Source organism: Pipistrellus hanaki (genome assembly GCF_964339955.1).
Source record: "Pipistrellus hanaki genome assembly, chromosome: X".
NCBI lineage: Eukaryota > Metazoa > Chordata > Mammalia > Chiroptera > Vespertilionidae > Pipistrellus > Pipistrellus hanaki.
In genome coordinates, this window is record NC_140524.1 from 101,306,906 (window position 1) to 101,332,170 (window position 25,265).

Below are 25,265 nucleotides of genomic sequence, written 5' to 3' on the forward strand. Positions count from 1 at the left end.
GAGAACAACATAGAAGTTTTAAATTGGCCTCTAGCCGGTTTGGCTCAGTGGAGAGTGCATTGGCCTGGGCACTGTATGGTCCCAGGTTCAATTCTGGTCAGGGGCACATGTCCGGGGTACAGTCTCGATCCCCAGTAGGGGGCGTGCAGGAGGCAGCCAATCCATGATTCTCTCTCATCATGGATGTTTCTATCTATGTATCTCTCCCTATCCCTTCCTCTCTGAAATCAGTAAAAATATATTTAAAAAAAAACATATTAAATTGGGATAGAACTGTACTGGGATGCCTAACAACTCCATCTAAATTAAGAGAAGGGAGTATTTGGGATGCTTGGGGATGATCCAAGGAGACCTTGATGGAAGGGAGGCCCTGGAGTGGCCCCTGGAGAGAGATAGACCGTCACTATATGAAGAGGAGACTTCCAAGCATGGAAGGTTGGGGAGGAATAAGAACAGTGGCTCTGAGAAGGAAGCAGCCTCCAGGACAGTTCCAAGGCAGCAGCCATCACTGTACACATGGGATTATGCTGGAGGCCCAGTAGTAGGTAAAGCAGCAAAACCAGAAGCAGTGTTTGAACATCTCATCGAATCTCTTATCTTCTTGATATATCCTCGTCTTCCCTCACTGAGTACTTTACAATAGAAGGTCATTTAGAGCAAGGGCAGCACTTTTGTTCAGATTTGCATTTATGTATCTAGTTTTAAAAACACCATGACTGCCCAGCTGGCGTAGCTCAGCAGTTGAGCATTGACTCCGGAACCAACAGGACCCCTATTTGATTCCCAGTAGGGGTACATGCCTCCATCTCCTGTGGGGTGTGCAGGAGGCAGCCAGGCGATGATATTTCTCATCAATGCTTCTGTCACTCTATCCCTCTCCCTTCCTTTCTCTGTAGAATATCAATAAGAACATATTTTTAAAAAACCCAACTCATTACTTTTGGAAGCAAACAAAAACAGAGTTAGGATGAACACCCACGTCTAGTGTAGGCAATTTTTCCTTCTGCAATTCAATGAAAAGATTTGTATTTGAAGGTGTTTGTTATGTTCAGATGGGAAGTCAAATGCAGACACAAGCTTGGAAGATAATGCTGCCAAGTTTATGTTTCTTGAATAACTGATGTGGCATCAACAACTTTTGTCTGATAAGGGAGCATGGGTTAGAGAGTGGGATATTCATGTTTGCTTCCTCAGGGCATTGCTCTTATGTCTCCTTTACATTTTATTAGATTGTAAAACTATGAAATCAGAAGCTTATAAAAAAATATCACTGTAACAACATAAACTGATGAACAGAAACAGATCCAGAGACAGAGAAGCATCGATCAGATGATCAAACCTCAGAGGGAAGGTAGAGGGGCGTGGGGGGAAGGGGAAGAGATCAACCAAATGACTTGTGTGCATGCATATAAGCCTAATCAATGGACACAGACACCAAGGGGTGAGGGCATGAGCTGGGGGGCACAATTGGGGGATAAGGACACATATCTAATACTTTAATCAATAAAGAAAGACAAAAAAACAATGATAACTATATAAAAGTATAACTGTAAATCAGTGGTTCTCAACCTTTCTAATGCCCGACCCTTCAATACAGTTTCTCATGTTGTGGTGACCCCCAACCATAAAGTTACTTTTGTTGCTACTTCATAACTGTCATTTTGCTACTGTCGAGACCCACAGGTTGAGAACCACTAGCAGGGTCGCCTAAGATCACCGGAAAACACAGATATTTACATTATGATTCATAACAGTAGCTGTATTAAAGGGCCGCGGCATTAGGAAGGGTGAGAACCACTGCTAAAGAAACACATTCATAAGATAGTGGAGATAGGATTTGTTCTTCTGAAAACAGCAGTCTTCTAAACACGTTTCTCTGGCATAAAATCCTAGCTTTAGGATGACTTTCTTACTTACCAGAAATCACTTAGAAAAACTGGCTAAAATTTAAAAAGAGGCTTTAAAAGGTTAAGTATGGTTCTCATCTACTTTTAAAACTCAATGTTTAAGGCCATGGCCATAGCGATTGGGAGTTGGTGGTGAAGCAGGTTGATGATAATCTCTGTTAATCTCTCTCTCTCTCATACACACATGCACACTCTAAATTATATGACAGAATAAAATTCTGTGAAAATTTATTGCTAAGCCACAGCATCATACAATTGTCTAATCCAGAAGGAATATTTAAAAAATAACTTATACTCTTTCATACTGTGTCCCAATGTCCTTTTTTTGTTTGGCCTTATGCTTTTGCTTCCTTCTAGTCCTATTGTCTTGTCATTCTTTTACCCTTTGCCATTATCTTTTTTGTTGTTGTTGTTAATCCTCACATTAGAACTATCATTAGTAAAGAAAACACATTGCAGGATGATACCTATAAATTAATATCACTCACAGAAACTTTTTGTTATTATTGTTAATCCTTGCCCGAGGATATTTTCCCACTGATTTTTAGGGAAAGTATAAGAGAGAGGGAAAGACAGAGAAACATCAATGTGAGAAAAACTCATCAATTGGTTGCCTCCTGCACAAGCCCCAACCAGGGCCCAGACCAGGGGAGGAGTCTGCAACCAAGGGATGTGCCTTTGACCGGAGTTGAATCTGGGACCCTTTGGTCCACAGGCCGATGCTCTAGCCACTGAACCGAACCGGCTAGGGATATCCTTTGCCATTTCTTTGACTCAGTTACCATTCCCAAATTTTGACATCTAGAAATCATTTCAGATGAGATCATCAACTCATGCTTCCTGAAACAGATTAGCTAAATTATAAACTTTCCCATTTACAAATGTGGCATTCTTTTGCAGCCTAACATTTGTCTAAAGATAGTTTTCATTATCTATTGGATCTTATTCATTCTCATATACAAAATTTATACTTTAACATCTCTTTCTTACTAGCTAATCTATATATATAAAAGGCTAAGTGACCGTCTGTCCATCCATCCGACCGTCTGACTGACCAACTGGCCAGTACATATGACACGCATTTGTAATTTAAAAATAAATGTTGACTTGTACATGTGTGATACATATATAGCTCCCATCGAATTTCTTAAAAGTATTACTCCTTCGGGAATGCGGTGTCATAAATTATGGGAACTGAATATAAGATTTCTCCTGATTTCATTGAAAACTGTCATCCTTTTAGCGCTGGCCATATTATTTTGACAGGAAAACAAGCAAGTTGTATTACTGAACTTTCTTTTCCATTTTTCTTTCTCTGTAAGGATAGATTTGTTGCTATGTATTATTTAAACTTTGAAGAAACTACTCAAAACGAATTTCAGCTAGATCCAAAAGAGTCATGGTAATTTAAGCCATTGGTAATTGAAAGATTTTAAAATGCCACTAAGACATTATCAAAATTTGCATTTATTGCAGCAAACACTTCAGAGGAAAGGGTAAAAGCAATTGCAGAAAAAAAAATTAATTAGATTTAGGAAGAACTTGGGAAGCAGTAATGTTCTTAAGCTAAGTGAGGTGACTTTTTGAGCTTTCACACAGAAACTACTCAAGTTAAACCTCTACCTACTATCAACCCAGCCATGGCTCAGTAATTGAGCACCGATCTATGAACCAGGAGGTCACAGTTCAATTCCCAGTCAGGGCACATACCTGGGTTGCAGCCTTAATCCCCGATGTGGTGTGTGCAGGAGGCAGCCAATCCATAATTCACTCTCATCATTGATGTTTTTATCTCTCTGTCTCCCTCCCTTCCTCTCTGAAATCAATAAGAATATATATATATATATATATATATATATATATATATATATATATTTAATATATTCTTATTTTATTGATTTTTTACAGAGAGGAAGGGAGAGGGATAGAAAGTTAGAAACACTGATAAGAGAGAAACATCGACCAGCTGCCTCCTGCACACCTCCCACTGGGGATGTGCCTGCAACCAAGGTACATGCCCTTGACCGGAATTGAACCTGGGACCCTTCAGTCCGCAAGCAGATGCTCCATCCACTGACCCAAACCGGCCTCTGCAGAATATATATATATATATTTTTTTTTAAAGAAAAAAAGCTATACACAAAAATACTCTCCTCCACAGTCCATATCTCTAATTGACTATTATTCTTCAGTGACAGTAAAAAAGCTAAGACAAATGACCATTTTAAGTTAAATTCACATTGAATAAATGAACAGAGAACCCAAATGGGCAAAACATTTTCTTGCTGATGCTGGTAGGGATTATTATTGATTAAGCAGATCGACTCAACTTAGTGAATGCGAATGCCCTCTACTTTTACTGAGGGTGTTCACATACTTTATTGTCAGAATAGAGACGTTTCAGAATGTGAAAAGGGGCACTATTAATAATTACATGAAGGGAACAGGCATGACCTGAGATTGTACTGGTCAAAGGTCGCCTGGAATGCCTTTTCTTCCTTCCAAGAGAATTTAAGGGCTACCCACTGTGGAAGGCCTAGATCATGGCTCCCCTGAAAATGGTCTTCAGAATATTTCAGCCTTCCTCTTTTATTTTATTTGTTGTTGTTGTTTAATCCTCACCTGAGGATGTTTTTCCATTGATTTTTAGAGAGAGGAAGAGGGAAAGATAGAGAGAAACTTCTATGTGAGAGAAACACATTGATTGCTTGCCTCCTGCTGGAGCCCTGACCAAGGCCTGGGTCAGGAAGGAGTCTGCAACTGAGGTACATGCCCTTGGCCGGAATCGAACCCGGGACCCTTTAGTCCACAGGCTGATGCTCTATCTGCTGAGCCAAACTGGCTAGGGCCAGCCTTCCTTTATCCGAATTATTAAGGCATCTGTGGTGCAAGCATGTCAGAACCGGGGATGATTTATGTACCTCAAAGAAAGAATGATGTGCTGCTATTTGATGTGTATTTGTTTTCTCTTACCAATTAGAATGTAACTTTCTTGAGCACAAGGACTGTGTTTCCCCGAGGCCATTGCAATGCCCAGAATGAAAAGAGAGAAAATTATTGTGGAACATTCCTCTCTATGGCTGTGACTGAAAGTATGGGTACAGGCACTAAAAAAACAAATGCAACTGGGTGTTTAAAGACCTTTCTCTTGGGTTTTTGTAAACTTATACAGTTGAAAGGGTTCAAATTAAGCCAGATACAGTGAATCGTGTCCTGAGTACCTATTTAATTACCAGAGGTTTGAAAGTGTCCACCCAGATGTAGATATTTTAACTACAACCAGTCCTTTAAAGGAGGTCATTTAAGAATATCTTAATTGTAGCATTCTGAGTCAAATATAATTCATTTTCACTATTTATTAAAAAGCTAAAAGAGATACTTTTCTAGTTATAAAATTAAAATATGCTCACTATAAAAAAACCCCTCACAGACTATAGAAAATGAGAAGACAAAACTAAAAACCACCCATAAGCCTTTATTTTAGAGATATTTACTTAGAACATGTTGGCATATTTTCTTGCAGTTTTCTATATACTTGAATACTGTATTAATGTATCCATGTGTATACACTGAGTGGCCAGATTATTATGATCTCTGGGTGCATAATAATCTGGCCACTCAGTGTATATTCTATAGATTAAAAGATTAATATGCAAATTGTCCCCTCGAACGGGATTTCTACCAGCAGGCAGGATGGCCAACCGCCCATGTCTCCTCTCCCTGGCCAGACTGACCGGACCCCACCCATGCACAAATTAATGCACCGGGCCTCATATATATATATATATATATGGTTAGACAGCATAATAATCTGGCCACTCAGTGTACATGTAGTTGGTAATCTCTACAACTGCCCCAGAACGATCCCTGCCTCTGGAATACACAACCCTTATGTAATTCCCTCCTTGTGAGTCCCATGCTTATAATCAATAGAATACGACAACTTTGAGGGATGTCACTTCCGTTATTAGGGCACAAGAGGCTGTGAATTTTGACTTGCTAGAAAACTCTCTATTGAAGCCAGTTGGCATGTCAGAGAGGCCTACAGCAAGGAATTGACGGCGGCCTCTAGCCAACAGCCAGCAAGAAAATAGAGACCCCGGTTTAACAGCCTCAATCACAGAACCCTGCGGACAGTCACAGGATAGAGCTTGCAAGTGTATTCCTCCCCAGGTGAGTGTCCAGATAAGGCTCCGGCCGCAGTGGACACCTTGATCTCAGCCTCGTGAGGCCCTGAGCGGAAGATCAGATCAGCTGTGCTGGATTCCAGACCCACAACATCTGTGAGATAGTAAACATGTGTTGTTTGAGCTGCTTCATTTTGAGGTGATTTGTTATACAGCAATAGATCACTAATGAGATTAGAGAATGTCTTATTTGTAGTTTTATGGCATTTTCACAGAACATGCTCTTATAAACATTTCCTGTCTTTAAAAATTATTAAAAATGGCTTGGCTGGTGTGGTTGAGCATCGACCGATGAACCAGGAGGTCAAGGTATAATTCCCAGTAGGGGCACAGGCCCAGGTTGTGGGCTTGATCCCCTTTATGGTGCTTCCAGGAGGCAGCCGATCAACAATACTCTCTCATCAGTATGTTTCTCTCTCTCCCTCTCCCTTCCTCTCTGAAATCAATACAAAATATTTTTTAAAATTAATAAAAATGTGATTTTTTTAATTGCTGCCAAGATAAACATAGTAAGGATATACCATATAATATTTTAATTATTCTTATATTGTTGGATATTTAGTTTTCTAATGACTGTCTACTATAAATAATCTTCATCTATCTATCTTTCACTACATATTTTATTATTCCATCAGGAGCCATTGCTGAAAAAGGAACCCATGAGTCCAAGTTTATGAATCATGTTACGGATTTAGGAATATTGCCAAATTACTTTCCAGAAAGATTAGGCCATTTAACATGCTTCCAAGTATCTTACTTGCCAATACTGAATAGTTAAAAAAATTTAGCCAACTTGAGAAATAGTATCTCTTTGTTATTTTAATTTTTATGTCTCATTATATCTTCAGATGACTATTAGTTGGTTAAAGCTTACTGAACATTTAAATAAAAATAATTAGCCAAGTATATAGCTTAAACTACTAGATCTACAGGTAAATATAAAGATGTATGTTTTTAAGTCAATATTTATTAACTGCTTCATGCATGCTTTACAAATATTAAATTTTAAAAAATTTATTATTTTTAAAAATATATTTCTTTATTGATTTCAGAAAGAGGAGAGAGAGATATAAATTTTTAAGGAATATTTTTTTCCTTAAATTGATGAGAGAGAATCACTGATCGGTCGTTTCCTGTACAACCCTGACTGGGGATCGAGCCCGCAACCCAGGCATGTGCCCTTGGCCGCAATCGAACCTGGGACCCTTCAGTCTTCAGGCTGATGCTCTATCCACTGAGCCAAGCCAGCTAGGGCTGTTTTTCAAATATATATTTTTATTGACTTCAGAGAGATAGAGAGAGATAGAAACATCAATGATGAGAGAGAATCATAGATCAGCCACCTCCTACACACCCACTACTGGGGATCGAGCCCACAACCTGGGCATGTTCCCTGATGGGGAATCAAACTGTGACCTCCTAGTCAATGCTCAACTATCGAGCCACACCGATGGGGTGATATCAACATTTTTGATCTTCATGATAACACCAAGTCAGCTGCCACTATAATCCCCTTTTACTGAAAATAGGCTAAGAATAACTTGTGGAGGGCAGCACAGACAGGGAAAGCATGCTTTAAACTACATCTAGCAATGGAGTTGTCTTAGCTCGGGCTATTGCAGCAAAATACCATAGACTGTTTGTCTTGCAGATGCTGCTTTCTTGCTATGTCTTCACAAGGTAGAGTGCTCTGGTCTTTCCCTCTTCTTACAAGGATGCCAATTCCATTATGGAGTCCCATGCTTCTGACTTCCTCTAATCCTCAGTACTTTCCAAAGGCTCCACCTCCAAATCCCATCGCATTGTGTTAGGTCTTCAAACTTCCTGCTGAATGTTAATGTACCACACAGAAGTAGAAATTAGATGTAAAAGTTTCACACTGTGATCATTTATGTAGGATCTGCGGGAGTTAGATTTAGGTCAATTAAAAATGCAATTTTCTGAAGGAAAAGAAAGAAGACAAATAATCCCAAATGCCCATTGTAGATGGTTAATGTTCAGATCAAACTGGAGCTTTGCCAATGATAAGTTAAGCTATGGTTGGGGCATTTCAATTCTCTGCCTCCAAAAGCAGTTTTTTTTTAAAAAAAATGAATGTATTGGGGTGACATCTGTTAATAAAATTATGTACATTTCAAGTGTATAATTCTGTCATCCATCATGTGTATATTGTACTGTGTGCCCACCACCCCAAAGTCAAGGCTCCGTCCGTCACCATTTATCCCTCCTTACCCTCTTCCACCTCCCCTCCCCCTCTCCCTCTGGCAACCACCATGCTGTTGTCTGTGTCTGTGAGGTTTTCTTTTCCATTAAAATGTTTTAGTATTGACATTATTGCAGGTGTCCCCCATGCCCCCTCTCCTTCCCTTGGCCTTCACCAAAATATTGTCTGTGCCCATGAAGCACACATATATGTTCTTTAGCTAATCCCTTCACCATCTTTACCCAGCACCCTCCCCCCCCTCCCCCCACCTCGGGCACTGGCCAGTCTGGTCTGTGCACGCATGCTTCTGGTTTCATTTTGTTTGTCAGTTTATTTTGTTCCTTAGCATCCACAGAGTAGTGAGGTCACGTGGTATATATGTTTTTTTGCCTAATCCCTTCACCCTCTTCACCCGGCCCCCCAAGCCCCTTCCCCTCTGACAGGTGTCAGTCTGTTTTCTGTTTCTATGAGTCTGTTTCTGTTTTGTTTGTTTGTTTATTTTGTTCATTAGATTCCACAGAAGTGAAATCCTATGGTGTTTGTCCTTCTATGGCTGGTTTATTTCACTTACCATAACACTTTCCAGATCCATCCATCAAAGGCAGGTTTAATAAGGCATGGAAATAGTAATCCTGAAGGCTTTATTTATTTATTATTATATTAAATATAATATTTATTAAATAATTAAAATATTATTTATTATAACAGGAAATAAAATACGCTTTCCAATAGTCATCACTCTAAAACACACTTCAACAATTAAGCAGAAAGCAGAAAATTGTTTTATCTCACTTTTACTTCTTAATCTGATGCCTACAAATCTGTGCCCAGTAGCAACCATCTACATGTTTTAACTATTCCCAGACTTCACTAACAAAGTAGTTAATAACAGTGTTTCACTTCTAGGTAAAATATTAAATATTAAATATTTTTCACCATTGAAGGCATTTTTACTAAAACAAGAATTGCATAATGTTACCACAGTAAAGAATGAACACACAGAAATACTTTAACTTTTTGTACTTTTTGCTGAAAATTCTTCTTCTCAGAGTCCATAGCACCAACTCATTTTTACATTTTACTATTTTTTTTTGTGTGTGTGTGCATCTTTTGTTGTTTTTAAGTCAACAAGTAATTTAGGACTAGCATTGCTTGCTAGACCTGGCCTTTTCTCAGGACAGAATGTTCAGAGTCATTTTTAAAATTTATCTTCTATTTCGCAAGCTTTCCTATAACGGTTCTCGAGGTGCAGCTAGTCTAGTTGAGGGAAGCAGGACTTTCTTCTCCGGTCCCCATGGCTGTTAAAGCTAGAAGCCGGGTGGTGCGGACAGCGGCTTCCTCTCGGCCTGCTGGGCCTGGCAGGCTTCCAGCACAGCTACCGCTTCCTCCACCTTAGCACACAGGGACTCCGGATACTCGAGCAGAAGCAGAAGCTCCGAGTTATCCATCTCTAGGAGCATGCCCGTGACCTTCCTGGCCAGAGCCGGCTGCAGGGCTTGGATGAGCGGGAACAGCCACTCGCCCAGCATCTTCTTCTGGTTTTCCGGAGAGGCTGAGGCCAGCGTGGAGGCGATCAAACACCTGCTGCCTTGGTCACGGGCGACGGGTCGCTTCTCTGGTGGCTGTGCCCCCAGCTGTTGCGGGTTGCAGACGCCTTGGTTGTACTGATACTGCAGGGCAGAGCGGGGAGTGGGCCGTAGACTCGCTGTGGGCATTGGTGCGCTGGCAGCACGCTGTGGCTGTGCCGGGGTTGCCTGTGGCAGAGGGGCAGAAGCTGGTGCCTCGGTGCCAGGACTGGCTGGGTCACCATCGCCGGGCACATTTGGGATTGGAGCTTCTTCAGAGTCGCGAGGACTCGGTGCCGGTTGAGCAGCTTGGCTAGCAGGCCCGTGGGCCGCTGCGGCATCCTCAGCCTGTGGGGCAGCTGCCACCAGGCGACCTAGATGTGCCAGCCGGGGGGGCTTGGCACCCGATCTGCGTGGGGCTTTGGCCCTGGCCGCTTTCTTCTTGCTGCGGCCGGTGGGCTGGGCTGGCCGCCATTGCCTGTACTGAGCGAAGGTCACGTACAGCCGCTTGGCGGCCAGCACTCTCCCGTTCATTTCCGCCACTGCTTTACGGGCCTCCTCGGGGGCGGAGAAGGAGACAAACCCGCACCCCTTTCTGTGCTCCCCCTCCAGCACCTTGGCGCTGGTGATCGTGCCAAAGCGGGCAAACATCTTCCGGAAGCGCTCGTCGTCGATGCCCTCGGCCATGTTCTTCACGTAGAGCCTGATCCCGTGGCATCTGGGGGCCCGGCTTTGCTTCATCTCCTCCAATTGCTGCTTAAGCTCCGCCTCCCGCTCCTTCTTCTTTTGGGCCCGGGAAACGTACATCTTCTTCCCCCGGAGTTCCTTCCCGTTCAGCTCCTCTATGGCCCTCTTGGCGTCCGCGTGGCGTTCGAACCGGATGAAGCCGAAGCCTTTGGATCTGCCGCTCTCATCGGTCATGACCTTGGCGCTGGTGACAGGCCCGAACTTGCTGAAGACACGGAGCAGGCACTGGTCATCCGTGCCCTCCCCGAAGTTCTTGACGTACACGTTGGTGAACTCCTCTACCTTGGCTCGGCGCTCCGCCTCCCGCTGGTCCGGGGTCTTGAACTGCCCCACGAACACCCGGCGCCCTTTCACCAGCGTCCCGTTCATGTCCTTGATGGCCTTGTCGGCCGCCTCCCGCGTCTGAAAGTGGACAAACCCGTGCCCCTTGGACCCGTTCTCGTCGCAGGCCACCTTGCAGGAGAGGATGCTCCCGAAGGCAGCGAACAGGTCGTACAGCTCTCTGTTGCCGATGGCCTTGTCCAGGTGGTTGATGAAGATGTTGCCCACGCCGCTCTTGCGGAGGGACGGGTCGCGCTGACACCACATGATGCGCACCGGCTTGCCGAGGACGGCGTCGAAGTTCATGGTGCTGAGCGCGTGGCCCGCGTCCGCCAGGCGCAGGAAGTTCACGTACCCGTAGCCCAGCGAGCGGGAGCTCACGGTGTCCCTGCACACCCGGACGGACAGGATGGGCCCGGCCGCGCTGAACTTCTCGTACAGCATCGCCTCAGTCACCTCAGGGTGCAGGTCCCCCACATACAGCGAGGCCGTGGGGAAGACGGGGGCGCTGGGGTTCTCCTCATCTGGCTGCCAGGTAGCCATGGTCCTTGACCTTGTCGGTAGGGATGGCCAGCGGGGCCAGCAATGGCAGAAAGGGCAGTGAGGGCGAGCGCGGAGGGACAAAAATGTACTGGAATCAAAATCGCTCAACGATCCGGGCCATGGAACGCTGGCCCTGACTTCCGGCCGGGGAGCCAGGTGCCGCCACGTGACCGCCACGTGGCCGTGGTTCCTGCTTCCGGCCACGGTAGGGTCAAGATCCGTCTCTGCCTTGACTGCAGTCCCTTATTGAACTGGGAGCACTTGTTGATGTTCTTTTGACGATCCAAAGGTAAAGGTCTAAAAGGTTAATACTTAGCCCCTTCGCTGAGCCCCCTTTTTTATAAAAAGGAAGAAAAAAGAAGTCTCTGACAGGTGAGAGACATATTTTATTTTGGTAAAACATTTTGGGTTTTAAGAAAAGATTCAAAAATATAAATGTGCCAAGATACTTCTGTCAAGACACGCTTTCTGCACCAGAAGAATCCCTCTTTGGCCCTTACAGAATCCTACCCACTTCCTTCTGGACTTCTCACACCCTCCCTCAAGCCTGGAACAATTAAACTATATATATATATATATTAAACATATTTTATTAATTTTACAGAGAGGAAGGGAAACGGATAGAGAGTTAGAAGCTTCCATGAGAGGGACAGAGTTAGAAACATCAATTGGCTGCCTCCCGCATGCCTACTTGAAATTGAGCCTGCAACTCCAGGTATATGCTCTTGACCACAATCCAACCCCCGACCCTTCAGTCCCCGGGCTGCAGCTCTATCCACTGAGCCTAACCAGGTAGGGCAAAATGTTGTCATTTCAAAAGTTATGTAAATGGAATTATACACAATGTAACCTTCTGAGATTGCTTTTTTGAAACTCAGTATAACTCTCTGGAGAGTTATACAAATTAATGCATGCATCAATACTATGTTTCTTTTTCTTGCTGAGTATTGCTCCATGGTATGTGTGTGCCAAAGTTTGGTTAGCCACGCATCTTGATTATGGTGGTGAATGCATGAACCTATACATGTAATTTAATTGCATAAAACTAAATACACACAGTGAAATGAGTATAAGTAAAACCAGGGATATCTGAGTAAGATCAGTGAATTTCATCAATGTCAATACCTGGGTTGTGATATTATGCTACAGTTTTGCAAGCTGTTGGGAAAAACTGGATAAAAGGGTACACTCATCTATATTATTTCTTACAATTACATGTGAATCTATAACTCCCTCAAAAATTTCAATAAAAAGGAATACATGTGTGCTCTGAGCCTGGAACCCACACTCTGCATGCTTAGCACTAACCACCCAAGCCCAGGGGCTAAGTATTAATTAACCTTTTAGATCTTTACCATCGGATCATCAGAAGAACATCAACAAGTACCCCCAATTCATTAAAGGACTGAGTCAATATGAAAACAACAGCTTGCTCTATACCAGGAGCCACTGAACTATGGCCCGTGGGGCAAATTCAGCCTTTCAGGCCTTTTGTACAGCCTGCTAACTAAGAATTGTCTTATATTATTAAATGTTTGTTAAAAATCAAAAGAAGAAAATTTTTTTTTCCTTTTAAAATTTGAATTTACTGGGGAGACGATAGTTCACGAAACCAGTAAGGTTTCAAGTATAAAATTCAATGAAACAGCATTTGCACACTGCGTCACGTGCCAAAAATTGGAAAATGTCTCAGAGGGGAAGAAAAGAAGAATATCTGGTGGCATGTGAAAATTGCACAAAATGGACACCTTAGTGTCCATAAATAAGTTTTATCGGAGCACACACACATCCATTTCTCTCTCAATTGTCTCTGGCTGCTTCCATTCTACAAGATGAGAGTTGAATAGTGTGTAACAGACTGTATGGCCCGCAAAGCTTAAAATAGCTGCTACTCGATCCTTCACAGGAGCTGTTTGCTGACCCCTGCTCTAGACTTCTGTGCTTCTCTCTGGCCACATTTTGCGATATTTTAAAATAATTCTAGAACACACACAACATGGAGAGCCGTGAGATGGTAAAAATAAACTTTCATTTTATTTTTTAGGGGAGAGATGAGCACAGTTCATCTTGAGAAGCATTTTACTTAAAGACATAATGCTGCACCACAGACAGAGAGCAAGGTCTTTTATCTGTGCACACTGGAAGGGATCACAGGTTTCCAAGAGCCCGCATTTTCTGAAGCTCTCTCTACTCCCTGCATGTGAGTGACATGCCCGTTAGCACAGAGGTGACGATCAACTTTCTTTATTGTTTCTCTTTCCAGCATTTTAACAACACTGCCTGGCAGTCCAATGAGTTATTTCATTGTTATTTCATTTCATCCTCTCAATATTCCTCCAAGTGAAATTTTAGTGATGAGGAAATGGGCCTCAAAAGATGATGTTATTTGCCTAACATTGCATTCCAGGATCTAACACCGCAATTCCCCCTACTTCTAAGCTTTTCTCAGGGTATTTTGTTTTACTGCCAACCATAGGCAGTAAATTAATGCGGGACAGAAATCTTTCCCTAACTCATTGATTATTTTCTACCCCTAACTTTTCCTCTACCAATCCAAATAAATACAGAACCATATCTATGTATTCATCCCCCATCCATCCATCCATCCATCCATTAAACATCACATGTTTATTGAGCATCTAGTTCATGCCAGCTAACTACACTAGGCTTAGGCATACAATTGTGAATAGAATAGACATGGTCCCTGCCTTCATAAAGGTTACAGTCCTTTTCTACCTGGGATTTGATGTCTTTACAATTCACTATCGGCCCTTAGGAAGTCACTTAAATTAGACTTCTTGGATGAATGTTCTGCTTTTACAAATAGTCTAAGTAGAATGAAGATGTTATCATTTGACTGTTGAATTGAAGGATGAAAAATACAAAAGATGTGCCCTAGCTAGTTTGGCTCAGTGGATTGAGCATCACCCTGCGGACTGAAGGGTCCCTGGTTCGATTCCAGTCAAGGGCACAGGCCCAGGTTGTGGGATTGATCCCCAGTGGGGGTTATGCAGGAGGCAGCTTGTCAATGATTCTCTCTCACATTGATGCTTTTATCTCTCCCTCTCCCCCCCTCTCTGAAATCAATAAAAATATTTTAAAAAATACAAGAGACATTAGCTTTTTAATAACTAAATGCAACAATTTACATAAATATTTCCCTCAGAGCCACTAAACACATGCCAATTCTACTAACAATAATGTATAAATATACATAACGATATGAAATATTCGGTTACACATTTTTCTCCATCATATCCCAAAAGATTGCCATCTCTTACTTATTCTGAGAGAACAGAACCTGGCAGGGGTAATTAACGGGGTTGACCTCCGGGGTGAACTCACACACTCACTGGTTCGGGGAGCCTTGGATCCTTTTCAAAGGACTTTGCTGGTGGAGCTTGGAAGTGCCATGCGGCCGTGGGGAGTCTGACTCTGGTAGTAGTTACCGGGTAGGCTCTGGAAGTTTTCCTTCCAGACGGCTGGCTGTTTCTCAAAAATTGCCTTTAAGAATTGTGTTTTGTAAGTCAAGAGCAGGAGCTATTATTAGCTGTGTGTTTGTGGTTAAGACATGAGGTCAGATTTGGCAGGGACTCTTAGGGTGTGTGAAGGGGAACCTCAGCCCAGCCACCCGGAGGCCACTGGATGCCTTGGGGGAGCAGCTTATTCCTGGGCACAGGAGTGGCTCTGCCTTCCAATTTGCGGGAGCATGTACTTTAATAATGGATCTGCCTTGGGGAACTAGGAGTGATTTGTAGCGAAGTTCTTTCCAATGAGGAGATACATATATTGAGTGGCCAGATGATGATGGTCTCTGAACACATAATAATCTGGCCACTCAGCATATATCCTATATAATAAAATGCTAATATGCAAATTGTCCCCTTGACCAGGAGTTCTACCAGCAGGCAGCCGGCCAACCGCCCATGTCCCCCCACCCCTGGCCAGGCTGGCCGGACCCCACCCATGCACGAATTCATACACTGGACCTCTAACACACACACACACACACACACACACACACACACACACATATACATACACACACACATACACTGAGGGGCCAGATTATTATACGTTCAGAGGTCATGATAATCTGGCCACTCACTTTATACACTCACACATATACATACACATACATATACACATATACATACACACATGTGCACACATATATATGTATAATAATATATTAAAAATATATGTATATTCCATATTCATAATTGCTCAGTTAGGCCAGAGGCCATATTGGTCTTATTATTGTACCCTACCTCCAAGTGCAGTGCTTGGCATAAATAATACATATTTGTTGTATGAATGAATGAGTTAAAAACAACAATGGCCTGGCCGATGTGGCTCAGTTGGTTGAGTGTTGACCCTTGCACCGAAGGGTTGCTGGTTCGATTCCCAGTAAGGGTATCTGCCCGGGTTGTGGGCTCGATCGCCAGTGGGGGACATGCAAAGAATTGTCGATAGATGTTTCTCTTTCTCTCCCTTTCTCTCCCCCCCCACTCTCTCTCTCTCTCTCTCTCTCTCTCTCTCTCTCTCTCTCTCTCTCTCTCTCTCTCTCCCTCTCTCTCTCTCTCTCTTTCTTTCCCCCCCTCAAAGAAAAAAAAAAAAAGAAAATAGACATAAAGGGGAGGCTTAGAAAGACTAAGGACATAGGTTAAATGGAAGGCCTCTGAGGAAATTGAGGAACTATGAGATTAAGGGCTGCCTTGATGCTGCCTTCACTAGAGGTAACGGCTGAAGACACAGGTGGAGATGGAGGAAAGTAGGCAAGTCCCCTCTTTCCTCCTTTCTCTTGGACAAATTAAGTAATTTTGTAGATAAATAAAGATATTTTGTAGATAAATAAAGATATAAGACCCACAAGACACACGCTTTTACTTGTGTGCGCCCATGCATGCACACCCCCACCCACCCACTCTCACCAGCACCCACACCCCTCTGCACACGCATACTGTAGTATCTGAAGTATATGAGATGATCACATGACATAAATAATGAAACACTCATGGTAGACAGCTGACCAAAATTAGCCATGTTTGAGAGCTATGGAATGATTAGAACATAATTATTTTCTGCTGATAGCAACAAAACAGAGAATACAGGCATCTAAAATATTTAAACAGGGAGAACACAATTCTAGTTTTGCCAAACTGTCCTTAGATTTATTTTGTGGGAAAGTCTCCATATTAGGGAAAAGGACTTAATCTGTCATTGCCCGCCTGCTTTGATGTAGCAGATTTTGGGGGGCACTTTCTGGGGAGTCCTGGAAGAAGTGGTTGTCATTATTCTGGTTCACAATGGTACTTAAAATTGATTATGGGTAGAATTTCTTTTAAAAAATAATTTTAAAAGTGAATATAAACGTGAATCATCGAGCGGCTGCCTCCTGCACGCCCCCCACTGGGGATCGAGCCCACAACCTTGTTGAATCGAACCCAGGACCCTTCAGTTTGCAGGCCGACGCTCTATCCACTGAGTCAGACCAGCTAGGGCTAGCATTTCTTTATGCTCTGATAGTCAGCATCCTACAGAGTACCAGAGAAGGGAACATCGTCTTGCTGCTGTCTGCACAGATGCAAAAATACCCCAAATACAGCATTTTCAAAGGAAGCTTTTGTAAAAAGACTAGAAAAGCTTTCACAAAGAAATCCTTTCAGACTTCGGCAGCAGATAATAATGCGATCACCTTTGTATAGGTTCCCTTATAGCCTTCCTGAATCAGAAGATAATATTGGGGGAAAGTTGCTTTTCCACTGTTCCAGTGATACAATGTTCTCTGTACCTTTCAGAGCACTGTCTGTGAAAATAGTTTGGATTCCTATTTCAGAAGCCTTGCCTTGACAGCAAAAGCATAAATATTTCCCCCGCGTCAAACATTTTAGGTGACAATCAGATTCACTCAGTACATTTTGTTTTCCTCTGTAATCTCAAATATTCCACAAGCCAGTCCTTTACACATTTGTGGCTTCATAAACAATCAGATAGCAAAGTGATTTATTGCAAAGACAGTGGCTCATCTTTCATTTTTCTCCTCTCAAATGTACAGTGACGTCCAATATACTTTTATACTATGTTAATGAAAGTTTACCTCTGGGTCCAAAAATAGAGACAAAAGACAGCGAGTTGACTGGAAAAATAACCTTTAAAATGTGAAATTTGTGGAAGCAGTAGCTTTGTTCTGAATGGTTCATGCTATCCAAAGGCTTGAAGCTTGCTAATGCCACAGCTTCCGAACTCCACAGGGGAAATGGTTTCCATAGGAACAATAACAACCATCATTTAATGAAGCACTATTACTTACCAGACCAGGTACTGAGTGAGTTAGATCAGTAATTGCATTTTGTCCTCCCATTAATTTATGTAAATTCTATTAATCCTCCCTTTATAGATGAGGAAACTGAGGCTCAGAGCTTAGATAATATGTTCAGAGTCACAAAACCAGTAAGGGCAGAGCCAACACTTGAAGGCAGGTTTGTGTTCCTAATCACTTTGGCTTTATGACATTGTTGCTACCACTGCATTATTATTATTATTCGTTACAACTGGGAGGAACATGATAATAACGACAATTTATTGTGACTTGTATACTTACATACTTAGAACTAAATTGAGCATTTGCATGTTTTGAAAAACTCTCTGCCCTACCCAGTCTGGCTCAGTGGATAGAGCATCGGCCTGGGGACCAAAAGTTCCTAGGGTTCCATTCCAGCTAAGGGCATGTACCTTGGTTGCAGGCTCCTCCCCGGCCAGGGCCCTGGTCAGGGCTCGTGCAGGAGGCAACCCACTGATGTGTTTCTCTCTGTCTTTCGTCTTTCCCTCTTTCTTCTACTTTCCCTAAAAATCAATGGGAAAATATCCTTGGGCAAGGATTAACAATAATAACAAAAAGTCTCTGTGAGTGATATTAATTTATAGGTATCATCCTGCAATGTGTTTTCTTTACTAATGATAGTTCTAATGTTAACTGTTATATAATATTCTAGCCTATAAGTATAATATCAATTCTTTCTATTGGGGAACTGGGTATTCTTCAAAAATTTCTTGGCTATTCTTGGACCCTTCTTTCCTATAAGTTTTCTGATAATCTTATTAAATTCCTGAGCAATCATGTTGGAATTTTGTTTGGAATTGCTTCGAATTTATATATTAATTTAGGAAAATTGACCAATGTATGATAGTAAGTCTTCCAACCATGAAATGACATTCTTCACTATTTACTAAATGTTTTATATTTTTAGCAATATTTTAAAAATTTCTCAGTATGCTTTGTACTAGTCTCATGATATGTATTCCTAGAGCTGAAATAGCTGAAAAGTGAATTAGTAAACTAGATTTTAGTACAAAGAAAATCTGTTACCCGATTGTATATGAAGCCACAACTGTGAAAGGGTCTGCTTGTATAATATTTGAGGTTACAGAAAGAAACTAAATGTACTGGGTGAATCTGATTGCCACATAAAATGTTTGACACAGGGGAACATATTTGTGCTTTTGCCTTCAAGGCAAAGCTTCTGAAATAGGAATCCAAAATGTTCATTTCTGACATCATTCCTTTACCCATTAGGTAACTCGCTATTTATGAGTCTGGATCATATTTCCCCCTTTCACTATCTTTCCTCTCTTTTTTGTTTTATTGGGATCACTTTGTGTCTGGCATATTGCAGTTGACTTCCACCTGGGCCCTCTGTGGATCCATTTATTTTTTCCAAAATATATTTTTATTGATTTCAGAGAGCCAGGGTGAGGGAGAGAGAGCTAGAAACATCAATGATGAGAGAGAATCATAGATCGGCTGCCTCCTGCATGCCCTACACTGGGGATCGAACTCACAACCGGGGTATGTGCCCTTGACTGGGAATTGATCTGCAACCTCTTGGTTCATAGGTCGACGCTCAACCACTGAGCCATACTGGCTGAGCTGGACCCCTACCTTTTATGATGGTTAGGCGCTCCTGTCCCAAAGTGATATTAGAAATATTGCACCCCTAACTGGTTTGGATCAGTGGATAGAGTGTCAGCCTGCGGACTGAAAGGTCCCAGGTTCAATTCTAATCAAGGGCATGTACCTTGGTTGCTGCCACATCCCCAGTAGGGGGTGTGCAGGAGGCAGCTGATCAATGTTTCTCTCTCAGCGATGTTTTAACTTCCTATCATCTCCCTTCTTCTCTGTAAAAATCAATAAAAGCATATATAAAAAAAGAAATATTGCAGAGGCAGATTCTAAACCAGTAGCAGCTTGATCCAGATCTTGGTCTACACAGATCTTGCATCTATGGCTCTAAAGCTTTATATAACCCAAGTTTTCTCCATGGGGAACCTGTTAGGTGATGCTTTGCTGTGAGGTTCTGTGCTCTGTAGGATACTTCACAGCATCCTTGGCCTCTGCTTTCTAAATATCAGTAGCACTTCCTTCCCTTCACTTATGACCAAAAATGACTCCAGATATTGCCAAAGGTGCCCTAGGGAACAAAGTCATGTCCTCCTTCTTCTAAACCAATGGTAAATCCTGGAATTAATTGGCAATAGCTGATTATAACTTCCTGTAACCAGCAGAGGGGTCCAAGTCCAGTCTATCTTTAAGCCTAGAGTCTGGGTTCAGCTCTTCCTATTAAGTAGGGGAGTTTTAACACTCCCCCTCCCCCCAAAAAGACATTTCTGACTCCCACTGCCTGTTTAAAGGCCCAGTACTCAGCATGCCATGACATCACACTTGTAAGAAATGTGCCTCTGATTTATCTTCATAGAAAGAAAACAGCATGTGGCCAGGAAGCTGCTGAATTTCCCCAGAGCAAACTGAATGTGGGGGTGGGGAGAGAAGATGAGAGCTGTACACGTGGCTGATAGCAGGTGTCCTAGGAAGATGCCCCTAGACAAAGGGAGGTGGAGGCGACTAGAGAAGGCCATAGCTCATTTTTAAATAACCCAATGGGAGACAGCAAGACCTAGGCGACCAATTAGGAAATAGATGACCAAATAATCCTTAACCAAAGAGGAACAGGAGGAGGGTCTAAAGAAATAGGCTATGTTCTTGGCCCCATGTGTGTTCCTGTACAATGGGCGCCCGCTCTGGAGAGTATTATTAAAAGTCTCATTTTCGCCATGCTTCTGGTTCCTAGTCCGTCATTTGAAATGTAGACAGGCGAGCCATTTCTCACACACCACTACTGGTTCTTGAGGGTGTATGCTTAGTTTGTGTTTTATATTTTACTTATCACAGCTACATATTTGAAGTAAAGAGGACACTATACAGCATGAATTAAAAATATTTCATATTCATAAATCATAGAATAAAGTTTTTCAAAACAATGGAAGTTTTTTTTTATTGAGTTTCAATTTGTTTTTCTTGATAGTTCAGCTCCTTTGTTTATTTTTAAATTCTTTATTGTTGAAAGTATTACATATGTCTCCTTTCTCCCCCATTAACCTTTCCCCGCCCATTCCCACCCTCTAGTACATGCCCTCACCCCTTATTGTCTGTGTCCATTGGTTATGCTTATATGCATGCATACAAGTTCTTTGGTTGATCTCTTACCCCTACCCACCCACCTATGACTTTTCTCTGAGGTTTGATGGTCTGTTCCATGCTTCTGTGCCTCTAGATCTATTTTGCTCATCAGTTTATGTTGTTCATTGGATTCCACAAATGAGTGAGATCATATGATACTATCTTTCTCGGACTGGCTTATTTCAATAGTTCAACTCCTTTAAATGCTTTCTTATCACCTTCCTGCCCTTACTTGATTGTGATTTTTGTTTCATCTGTTTTTAAATTTCTGACCAAAGTTGCCATAAACCTGCTTTATTATTAGCCAAATTCTGTATTTGGAGTATTGATCAGAATAAGGAAAACTTCTAGACATTTTTGAATTACTTATACGAGCATCTCTCTATGACTTTATGTGTTTATCTCTTTGGGATGGAGCACAGGCATTACTTGTTGCAACTAAAGACAACATGATTGCCTGGTCAAAGTGGCTCAGTAGCTGAGTGTCAATCTACTAGTATGAACCAGGAGGTCAGGGTTTGATTCCCGCCAGGGCACATTTGTGGGTTGCAGGCTTGATTCCCAGTGTGAGGTGTGCAGGAGGCAGCTGATCAATGATTCTCTCTCATCATTGATGTTTCTATCTCTCTCTCTCTCGCTCTTTCTCTCTCTCTCTCTCTCTCTCTCTCTCTCTCTCTCTCTCTCTCTCCCTCTCCCTTCCTCTCTGAAATCAATAAAAATGTATTTTTTAAAAAGACAATGAGATTGTCCAACAAAGTAAGACATGACTTTCTGCCTGCAGTTATAAGGTAGAGGAATAGCACAGACTGTGAAGGAGAAGAGGGCAGCAGGAGGTTGAGACCTTGCTGGAAAACCTTCAGGAATGAAGCAAAATGGAGCCAAGTTGGAACCTACCCCAGCCCTTTCCCTCCATGTTGAAGTTAGTTATGTCAATTCTAGCACCTATTTATAGTTAAGCCTTGGTTTTGATGAATGCTGTTGGACAGGGATCGAAGCAGGAGGGGACTGCTAGGAGGAAGGGAGGAGGCCAAGCTGCCAAAGCTGATATGCCGATCTGTTGTTTGGACCCCACTCTTCATTACACACAGATTTCTGGCCAAACATCATGAACATTATTTTTACTACAGTGCAGTAATCCATGTCAACATGTTCACTATAAGCCAGATGAAGACATCAAATCCCTAAATACCGAATAAACAATAGGTCAAATCATGCTGTCCCTTTTCAATGAGTTACCAGATATGCCATGGACACAACCTAACATTGAAATGTCTTCGTAAGTTATTCTTTTATATGTTAACAAGATGAAATTAATAAAGCAAATCTGCATTACTGTTGAAACATAAATTGTTTTTGAGCTGGAAAGAGGCTTAGCGATATCCAACTGGTCCAATACTTTAACATTGTAGAGGAGAAAATCATGATTTAAGAGCCCAAGGGACTCGCTTACAGCTGTATAGTAGTATCTTGGTTCCGAAACAGGAACTAGATCCTGTCTCTCTCCCCCCCCCCCCCCCCCGCCCTGCCCCTCAATCCAGAGCTTTTGCTACTTCTGCCCAAAAAAGAATTTTAATTTTGGTAGCAGGCCATAAATACTTTTCTGGTTGACTTATGTTCTCTGCCTTTAAAGTTGGAAATAGATTAAAGTTTATAATTCTCATAAATTAACTTCAGTTACTAAGGAGATTAGGGTATTATTAATCTCTCCTATTTAATTTTTTTTTTTTTTTTTTTTTTTTTTTACTAAAGCCCACCTTCCTTGAAAAATGATATTATCCAAAGGATTAACTCTCGTAGCTATGTACTCAGCTATGAAGGATTGTGGATTGGGTTGGCCTGCATTTTAAAAATCTTTATTTGCCTGTGATCACATGAGTTTAAATATTAGAGAAATATAGAACTTACAATGACTATGCTTGTACTTCTATGTAGTTGTTTAGGTAAAATGTTCTCTTCTTTTTATATATAATTGTTCACTGAAAGCAATTGCTTTTATGTCAGAATCTCAATAACATGGGCTGAGTAATGACCACCCATTTATCCACAGACATGGTATTATGTATGAAGAAAGTATATTATAGGATGTGAAGGTGGTTTGGTTGTGACATCTGTCATCCCATTGATCGCCCGGGTTGATTTGGCTGATCTGGCTGGTTAGGTGGGTGTCCCCTCCCTCCTTCACTGCTCTGGGTGTGTCCCTTCCGGCTGACCTTACCCAATAGAGGAGAAGACCATTCTTAAGTCAAGGGTATACACTAGCTGTGTTCTCCTGCTAGAACCTCCAAACAAGCTCTCAAGAAAGTATATTAGCCCTAGCTGGTTTGGTCCAGTGGATAGAGCATCAGCCTGTGGACTGAAGGGTTCCAGGTTTGATTCTGGTCAAGAGCATATCCCGGGTTGCAGTCTGGATCCCCAGAAGGGGGCCTGCAGGAGGCAGCCGGTCAATGATTCTGTCTCTTATCATTGATGTTTCTGTCTCTTTCTCCCTCGCCCTTCCCTCTCTGAAATAAATAAAAATATATTTAAAAAATAAAGTAACATATTCATTGGCTCCTATATGAGGATGTGGACATCAGGGGTGTGGGACATTATTTTACCGATTTTGAAATAGCTTGATCTCATACTACTTTGTGTAATGGATATGATGTATAATGTTTCAATTAGGTATTTTCTATAGCAGTAATCTCTATAGCACCAATATCCAAGAAATTTAATTCAAGCCACAAATGCCAGCCATATGTAGCATTTAAAAATTTCCCAGAGCCACATTTAAAAAGTCAAAAGAAACAAGTAAAATTAATCTTAATTGATTATTTTATTCAATTAAGTAGTACTAAATTATTGTGTCAACATAAACATGTTGCAAGAATTTATGTGCTTTATCATATATTTCTGTCTTTGCCTTGAAATTTTTATTTAACCTTTTGCTGAACATAATGGCATTTTTTTGAATTTATGTGCTTTATTTCACACTGTCTTCAAAACTCAGAGTGCAATTTATTCTTATGGCTTACTTACCTCAATGTGGACTAGACATATTTTATGTGCTCAGCATCATGCGGCTCATGGCTTTGGTGTTGAATTTAAGAGCCAGGTTTCTTCCCTAATTTACAAACATCCCTAGTTGGTTTGGCTCAGTGGATAGGGCATTGGCCTGTGTACTAAAGGGTACCGGATTCAATTCCAGTCAAGGGCATGTATCTCAGTTGCAGGCTCCTCCCCAGCCCAGGCCCAGGTCATGGCTTGTGCAGGAGGCAACCAATCCATGTGTTTCTCTCACATGGATGTTTCTCTCTGTTTTTCCCTCTCTCTTCCATTCTCTCTAAAAATCAATGGAAAACTATCCTCAGGTGAGGGTTAAAATAATAATAATAATAATAATAATAATAATAATAATAATAAAATAAATTTATAAATAAGCTTCTTTATCCAAAAAAAAGATAGAATAGGGTCTTTTCAGTGGATAGATCAACTTCAAAATAATCAAGAGTTCTTTTGGCCTTCTCAGCTCTCATAAGGTGCAACCTGCCCAAAGAACGTGCAAAGATATTCTGTGAATTACTTTGATGGGCCTAACAGTTGCTGAACACCTGTTCCTGAAGGAACAATGCTAGGTTCTGAGAGTAGAAAAGAGAACGAGCAAGGCACTACCCCTCAGACTGCTTACAAAGGTAGTAGGAAAAAAGGCACCAACATTAATGAAGAGTGTTCAGATGGAGGTGGTGCTTGGAAAAGAGTCGGGGAAGGTAAAGGCAAAGTCCAGTTTGTAGTGGATTGGAGGAAGCCCTGAGAAGGGTCTGAAATTGTGCAGAATGAGCAAGTGCACTGACTAGCTGGACATTGACAGAAATGGAATAAACATGGAGGAAAGAACTAGAAAAGCAGAAGTGGGAGCATAGCCTCCCTGGGAAAAGTGGGTCCTTTTCTGAAAGGGCATTTTTTAAAAAATGTATTTTTATTGATTTTAGAGAGGAAGGGAGAAGGAGAGGTAGAGAAACATCAATGATGAGAGTGAATCATCAAATGGCTGCCTCCTGCACGCCCCACACTGGGGATTGAGCCTGCAACCCGGGCCTGTGCCCTGACCAGAATCCAACTGTGACCTCCTGGTTCATAGGTTGATGCTCAACCACTGAGCCACACCAGCCGGGCCCAGTATTTTAAATGTAATCCATGAAATTTATATAGGAATTATGAATATAGTTCATGAATTATCAACTGCAAGAAGAAAATCTCACTTAATCAAATTACACTGAGTGGCCAGATTATTATGAT

At 41.8% G+C, this 25,265-nt stretch overlaps 2 protein-coding genes across 2 annotated transcripts in view; one reads left to right on the top strand and one right to left on the bottom strand.

The window, feature by feature from the left end:
* Positions 1–25,265, top strand: part of ARHGAP6 (Rho GTPase activating protein 6) — a 468,278-nt gene that overhangs the window by 15,626 nt on the left and 427,387 nt on the right. The window lies entirely within an intron of this gene.
* Positions 9,605–11,531, bottom strand: LOC311615525 (polyadenylate-binding protein 4-like; the record flags this gene model as incomplete). The annotated part of the gene is made up of 1 exon (XM_084870879.1): positions 9,605–11,531. The coding sequence occupies exon 1, from the start codon at positions 11,471–11,473 to the stop codon at positions 9,605–9,607; it is 1,869 nt and encodes a 622-aa protein (XP_084727005.1). The 5' UTR covers positions 11,474–11,531.